At 31.6% G+C, this 8,560-nt stretch overlaps 1 protein-coding gene across 1 annotated transcript in view; it reads right to left on the reverse strand.

The window, feature by feature from the left end:
* Nucleotides 1-2,331: 2,331 nt before the first annotated feature.
* Nucleotides 2,332-8,560, reverse strand: part of LOC106679013 (serine/threonine-protein phosphatase 6 regulatory ankyrin repeat subunit B-like) — a 13,599-nt gene continuing 7,370 nt past the window's right edge. Inside the window, exon 2 of the mRNA XM_014417917.2 lies at nt 2,332-7,851. Coding sequence (XP_014273403.1) covers nt 3,250-7,851 — 4,602 coding nt within the window. The 3' untranslated portion in view covers nt 2,332-3,249. The remainder of the gene's footprint in view (nt 7,852-8,560) is intronic.

The following is an 8,560-nucleotide window of genomic DNA, read 5'->3' on the forward strand; positions in this document are numbered from 1 at the left end:
AGTTGTGTAGGTTTCTCATAGCTTGATTATAGAAATTAGTTTCTTAGACTCATTTGGGATTTTAATTTGGATTTTTAAAAATATTTGTCAATATTATTGAAGGTGGTGGTTATTAGATATCAAAAAGTTATAAATAACTTTTTGATATCTCATAAATTTTATACATACATACATATATATACATACATATATATATACATACATATATGTATATATATATACATATATATATATTGTAATATTTAAAATAATAATAAAAAGGAAAATTAATAATTTTTACTTATTCTCAGAGCTAAAGTATAGATTTGAAAAGGACACGGTCAAATGAGAAGATTAAATATTAAACAGATATGAGAATTTATCTTTTATTATATATAATATTATAGACTCTAGTCGCAGGGCGGGTTTTTAGACAATCAGAACATTTATTTTTCATAACACCAAATATCTGTTTTACAACTTTATTTAATTTTAGGTAGAACAAAGCTAACCAATTTCATAGAATCTTCTTTTGATAGTTGATGAATCTTGATATCTTCTTTTCTAAAATGTTATACCTAACTGTGATGACAATGGCTTTCAGTCCTCCAAGCTTCCAGCCGAAGGACGTCCTCACTTCAGGTAATCCAAAACACGAGTCCTTGTTTCCTCTCTTCTATCTTCAATATTCATTCGTCGATCCAAAAATAATCGATTGTAGTAAAATCGATCTATTTTACTTGCTATGATTTTCGATGTAAATAAATTATTGATAATTTTTATTGTCTTCTATTTCTTGTCAAAACAACAGAATTTGAAAAATTTTAATTTATGTTCTCAACACAAACAATTTAACGGACACTTCGGAAGAATGTGTGCCTAAAGGCCGCCATCTTCTTTGTTTTGAATTACGGACTTTTTTTTCCTTCATATTTGACTGATGAACATTGGTTAGCTTGCTTTATGGTTTAGTGCAACAAATAAAAAATACTGAAATGGTATATAACATAAAACATACTGAAATGGTATATAACATAAAACATAGTAAAATCTCTTATATATGAAATATAACTATTTACTCATAAAAGAGGATATTACAATATATATATATTGTAACTCTCAACTCACTTTATTATTGTAACATTTCAAATGTCCATTTCAGCCAACCTGGCCATCATCAATGAATATTTTAATTACAATTGCACAGCCTCACATCCAAATATTAAAAATGTATAGGCTATCCTTTCCATATATAATGTAATTAATCAGTATTTCATTCAAATATAAATACTTTTAGTTGCAAATAATCAACAATATAATATTGTAAATAAGTGAGTGATATCAGTGTTTATATTATTTGCAACTAAAAGTTTTTATATTTAAATGAAATAGAGACAGAAATAGATTAATTTGACTAATTATATTAGATCTTGGCAGAATATCATGCAAATTTTTAATAGTTAAATGTGAGGCTGTAAGTATATTATATATATATATATATAATGTCTATGTCCAGTAGTAATTCACATGCTTCAGAAGGATAAAACACCAAGGTGTTCTATCCCTCTAAATAAAAGTGGACTTGGTGTTGTTTTAAAACATGCTATATCCGGTTCTAACTGGTTTTGGACATAGTGCTCTATTCCTCTAAGAAATATGAGGAAAAGCTGATTTTAACTCTGTAATAAAGTCAATATGGAAAAAAATGGACATAGTGTTGTATCCCTCCAAGGTACAGATATATATATATAATATTTAATATATATATATTAAAATTGTCCTTGATAATGCTCAGATTGGCTGAAATATTGAACAGTTGAATTATTAATAATATTGGGACTTAATTGGATATAATTCATTTTAATCAAATAATTTTTTGGTTAATTACCTGCAATTTGGTCTTGATTCATCATCAAATATGGGATTAGAAATAAGAAAAATGAAGAAATTCCTTCATTTTGAACATGTTCTATTATAGAGATTCTTTGCCTTATACACATATTACTCTTCACATTTTAATCTATGTGGCTAATACAAATTGAATATGCAATGCATGTATTAAATTATTGTATGGATAACCTGTATATTGAATGTCTTTTCTTTTATATTATATTTAATCTAAATAACATCAATAACCAGTGTATGAAATGTTGCAATATTATGAATAAGAAGTTACTTTACCGAATAAATTAGAATATTAAACTGCAACTTATCATTCTCTGACTCTAATTTATAAATATTTATACTGTTTATAATTAGCAATATAATGTTTTCATTGTAAATTTTGATATTTAGTGTTTGTTTGTTTGTTTGGTTCTTTAGTGGCGCCAAACTTCATTGGTCATCAACGCCATTTATATTTTATTTAATTTTGCTAATATTTCGTTAAATTTTATTTATTTTTAATTTTTTATTTATTTTTTTTTTTATATATTTTTTTTTTTATTATTTTTTTTTCTTCCGATCAAGTTATATTTTTGTCAGTAAATTTTGTGATTTTAAAAACTGGAACACCAATTCTATTGCCTTATCATCGTCTCCAATGGTTTTTGAGATATCTTGGCTTAGTCCCAAGCTATTGAGGTGTGGTGTAAAATATGGGCATCGTTGGAAAACATGGCTTATTGTTAAATTGTTATTGCAATACTGGCAGTTCGGAGGTGTTTCTTGATATTTAGTGTTATTTTGGTGTATATTTGGAATTTAGTGTTACAAGTAGAAGAGTGCTATTACTGCAGTATTAAGTTTTGGACTTTACTTAAATTATCAGAAGCTTGTGCTTTCCCCAGTGCTTTTATAAATATAAACCTAAAGTGTACATTTTGAAATGCCGAACTATGCATTGGTGACTGTTTTAGGCATACTGTATTCATTTTTTTTAAATTATACTTTTTATATATATAAATCAGTTTATCCTCTATATTTTGAGCATTTTCTCTAATAATAGAAAGCAACAAAGCCTAGTAGTGTTTTGAGTAGGATAAAGTCTAGAAAATGAATTTTTGTTTGTTTCATTCATGCTGAAATTGCTATGTCAGTATGATTAAATGATTATGTTGTGTTATTTTTCGTGGTGTGAAGATTGACAACTTCTTCAACCTCCTAAGGATCTGAAAAATCTGAACTGTTTCATCTTCTTTATCCACAAAGCTAGAAGATTTGACCAAGAAACAGAAAACTATTTGGTCATGATATAACATGAATTGACTCTTACTTATTATAAATATAATAAAGGGCTTTACATGTTTTAGTTAAATATATTTTCCTAAATTATTTTTGGAAAGGATTTGATATGTCTATATAATGTGACAATGTGATGTTCAGTAAGGTAGTGGAAAGATACCCTATAACATCTTGGTGCCCTCTCCAAGAAGCAGCGTAGTTCAATGCTGTGAAGCCCCATTTATCTTCCTTCTCAGTATTAGCTCGGTGCTCTCGAAGAAGTTTTACTATTTCAAAGTAGCCTCGACTAGCACTGCGGTGCAGAGCTGTCCTTTCCTTTAAATCAGGTCTTAAACCTTCAATTCCGTAATTTAAAATCTTTGTTACAACTTCAGTATGGCCTTCCCTGGATGCTATGAACAATGGAGTTTCTTGATCTTTATTAACTACACTGCTAACTCCATTGCCTTTTCTAATTAACATAGATACTATTTCCGAATTTCCATTTAATGCAGCATAATGTATAGGGTAGTTCAGAAGTTTATCTTTTACAAATATATCGTCATCATTTGATAGTAATATTTCTACACATCCTAAGGAATTGTCTCTAGACGCAATGTGTAAAGGTCTCATGAGATTATAATTTACTGAATCAATAGAATAATTATTATGTAAAAGCATTGTTACAATGTCTATTTCACTTTGTCCAGAATTAATATGCCTTTCACAGGCTAGGTGAAGGGGCGTACTGCCATCTTTGTTTCTATTATTGACAAAAGGATGAGAACCAAGGAGTAATTTGACCACATTTGAGTGTCTTTCTCGAGCCGCAAAATGCATTGGTGTCATGCCATCAATATCTGCTGCTTCTGTGTTTGCTCCTGCCCATAATAAAAGTTCAGCAATTTCCTGATGACCCTCAAGAGAAGCAAAATGTAATGGAGTTCTGAGGTCATTAGTCTTGGCTTCTTTGTTGACACCTAGACTTAGTAGTAACTTCCCGATTTCTTGCGAACCGCTCAAAGCCGCATAGTGAAGTGCAGTGTATCTATCTTTATCGATATAGTCTAAGGCAGCTGGAGGTTGCGGAAGTAATAATTGGGCTATTGAAAGTAAACCAAGTTTGCTAGTGATGTGTAAGGAAGTCGTGCCATTGATATCGGCAGAATATTTATTGGCCCCAGAATCTAAAAGCAATTTTACAACTTTGATATGCCCCTCCTCACAGGAGTAATGGAGCGGTGTGTATCCTCGTTCATCGCTAACATCCAATGAGGCACCATGTGATATCAACAGCCTTGCTATTTCCGTGAGCCCATGGTAGGAAGCAATGTGGAGTGCTGTCAACTTCTTTCTCATTGTTACATTGTTCTGAGAGATATTAAACTTTACATCAGAATCTGCATCCATGAATGTCATTAAATTCATTTTTGGTACTTTAGTGGTACTTGCTTGCAGAATTAATTCAACCATATTTATATTTTTTGACATTACAGCTGAAGAAAGAGGAAGATTACCATGGATGTCTTTCTTTTCTATATTTGCTCCGTGTTTGATTAGTAGTTCCACTCCTTCTAGAAACTCTGTTCCGATGGCATAGTTAAGTATAACAGTTGGATAAGATTCAAAATGATCTGTCCTATTCAATAAAATCTTTATGATTTTCATTATTTTTTTTGAAAAAGCATTGAACAGAATTTTGGATCCTAAGAAACTCCTATCTTCAACTTTTGCTCCATGTTCTAAGAGCAATTTTATTAATTCTAACGAGGACATTGAAAAAGCTAAATCTAGAGGTGTTTTCCCTTCTTCACTCATCACATTGGGATCAGCATTCTTAGATAAAAGAAATTTAGTTAATATAGTACTATTTCTTTCTATTGCTAAGTGTAAAGCTGTAATATTGTTACATCCTCTTCTATTAATGTTATCCCTGTTATCTAACAAGATCTTTATTACATTAATATTTAAATCTATTACAGCCTGTTGCAGAGGAGCATAGCAAACGTGATCTTGGATTCCTAAACTTGCATTCTGGGATAACAAATAGCCAATAACAGCAATATAACCTCTATCAACAGCTTCATGCAACACTGTTTTGCCATAAAGGTTTTGTGAATTCACATCAGCTCCACGTTCTATTAGAGTCTTCATCACAGTGATTATGCCGTTTTCTACCACTGTAGCTGGATTGCTTTCAGTATAGTTGAATTTTAGTCTACTATCTATTAAATATTCATCTAAGTATCTAATGTTATATCCAATCGCTAAATGGAGTGGTGTGTTCCCTCCTGCACCCTTCATATTAACATCTGCCCCGTGATCCAGAAGTTGGATAACTATTTTTAGGTTACTCACTTTCATTGCATGATGTATAGCTGCATTATGATAAGTGTCTATTATATCTGTGCTGGCATTTCTTGATAATAATAACTCTACAATATTTTCATATCCCTTATAAATAGCAATGTGTAGAAGTGTGTATCCCAGTTCTGCCCTACTATTGATATTAGCACCATGGTCTAGAAGTATCCTGACTATATTCAGTTTTCCCTTAGTGACAGCAAGAGTTATTGGGGTGCTATTAGTATTGGAGTGTACATCAACACTTGCATTCCTTGACAGTAGCAAATCAACAATATCTTCATACCCATCCTGAGCAGCAATGTGTAGTGATGTAAAACCATCGTTTTCTTTACTATGGATATTAGCTCCATGATCTATAAATTCCTTAACAAGATGTACATTACCACGGAATGTTGCAAAATGCATTGCCGTATAATTATTCATATTTCTTATATCTACACTCGCATTCCTCTCCAATAGTAAATTAACAATAGTTTCATAGCCCTTCATTGCAGCCATATGTAGTGGTGTCCAACCGGTAATTCCCTTAGTATTGATATCAGCACCATGATCTACAAGTGCCTTTACAATAATCAGATTCCCATCAGAGACTGCAAAAAGTATTGGAGTGTCATTACTATTATCCTTTATGTTCACACTTGCATTCCTCTGCAACAGTAAATTTATAATATCTTCAGAGCCCCTCTTAACTGCATAATGTAGAGGTGTTCTACCATAATATCCCTTACTATTGATAATGGCACCATGATCTAGAAGTACTTTAACAACATTCAATCTACCAGATATTACTGCATGATGTATGGGAGCATCATTATTTTTATCTCCTATTTCCATACTTGCATTCTTTTTCAACAGTAAATCAATAATATTTTCATAGCCCTTCTGAACAGCTAGGATTAGTGGTGTAGAGCCATTATGATTCTTACTATTGATATCAGCACCATGATCAATAAGTTCCCTAACAATGTTTACATTGCCACTCAATGTTGCAAAATGTATTGGAGTAATTTTATTAATATTTTGTATATTCACACTCGCATTCTTCCCCAACAAGAAATTAACAATATTTTCATAGCCCTTACTAGCAGCAATGTGAAGAGGTGTAGATCCATCTTTTCCTTTGTTGTTAATTCCAGCACCATGACCTACAAGTGCCCTAACAATATTCAGATTCCTATAAGACACTGCAAGTAGTACTGAAGTGTCATTACTATTATCCTTGATATCTATACTTGCGTTCCTCTGCAACAGTAAATTGACAATATCTTCATAGCCATTCATAGCTGCATTATGTAGAGGTGTTCTACCATGATATCCCTTGGTACTGATGTTGGCACCATAATCCAGAAGTGCCCTAACAACATTCAATTCACCAGATGATGCTGCGTAATGTATTGGAGTGTTATTATAATTATCCCGTATATTCACACTTGCATTTTTCTCCAACAGTAGTATGACAATATTTTCATTACCCTCCTTGGCAGCATTATGCAGTAGTGTCCTATTGGAATTCCCCTTGCTATTTACACTAGCACCATGATCTAGAAGTGCCTTAACAACATCCAGATTTCCATGATTAACAGCAATTTGTACTGGAGTATCATTATTAGCATCTCTAATATCCACACTCGCATTCCTCTCCAACAATAAATCAACAATATTTTCATAATCCTTATGAACAGCAAGGTGCAGTGGAGTGGAGCCATCATTATTCTTACTATTGATATTAGCACCATGATCGATAAGTTCCTTAACAACATTCAATTCACCAGATGATGCTGCATAATGTATAGGAGTGTTATCACTATTATCCCTTATATCCACACTTGCATTTTTCTCCAAAAGTAAATCGATAATGTATTTGTTACCCATCTTAGCAGCAAGGTGCAATGGAGTGAAGCCACCAGAAATCTTACTGTTGATATTAGCACCATGCTCAATAAGTTCCTTAACAATGTTTATTTTCCCACTCACTGCTGCCAAATGTATTGCAGTGTAATTAATATCATTTCTTATATTGGCATTTGCATTCTTTTCCAAAAGTAAATCAACAATAGTTTCATAGCCTTTACTAGCAGCAATATGAAGAGGTGTAGATCCACCTTTTCCTCTGCTGTTGATTCCAGTGCCATGGTCCAGGAGCTCAGTAATTTCCTTAAGATTTCGGGTTTCTACTGCTTGATGTAGAAGAACATCATCATCCGGTCCAGAGTTTCTTCTTAGCCTATTACCAAGTGCCTTCCCTTTGCCAATCTTTTCTTTAATATCCTTGTCAAACACAGCCGCATCTTGCAGGATATCCCATACACTAGATGAATGTTCTTCATATTCCTTTCTCACCTCCTGAAATCATAGAGAACTGAATTAATATTAATCAAAGTTTCCTAAATCACTTTGAGATATAGGTGTTTTAACTGTGGCAATGTTTTATTTCCACATATCTTGAATTTTAGAAAGTATGACTATAGGAACATTTACCAGATCATACAAAAAACAGAAGTACTTTTGAAAATAGTCAGTATTAATTAACCAATAATATCTAATAAACCCTAAAAGTTAATGCTCTGATTCATTTTAAATTTTCAGTATTTCTAATTCTGTCTTTTTAATAAAAATAAAAAAAATACTATAGCTATACTTTCTACATTCACTATCAATTAAAAAATGCCTTTAAAAAGTAAATGAGTATTGTTTTCATTGTATTCAACAAATTATGCTTAAATATTTCTCGAATGGTTTGATTTATTTGTGAGGAGAAGATGCTTGGGAGTGTGGTCAGAGAATAACACAAGTAAGTTAAAAATACTTATTTATTAGTGCCGTACGTTTCGGCCGAAATTTCTAGCCTTCATCAGGGCTAAGAATAAAAAACGAGATAACAACCAATGAATAAAGAATATATAGAAAGATAAAAGTAAATAATTGTAGAGAATGAAAATAGATAAAAATAAAGTAGTGAATGAAGTGGGAAATAAAATGTATATATAGGTAATTAAATATGTGAGTAAAATAACATAATAAATGAAATAAAAATGTTATATAATGTAAAGAA

This window comes from Halyomorpha halys, unplaced genomic scaffold (assembly GCF_000696795.3).
Source record: "Halyomorpha halys isolate HHAL.00 unplaced genomic scaffold, Hhal_1.1 Scaffold172.1, whole genome shotgun sequence".
NCBI classification, from domain to species: domain Eukaryota; kingdom Metazoa; phylum Arthropoda; class Insecta; order Hemiptera; family Pentatomidae; genus Halyomorpha; species Halyomorpha halys.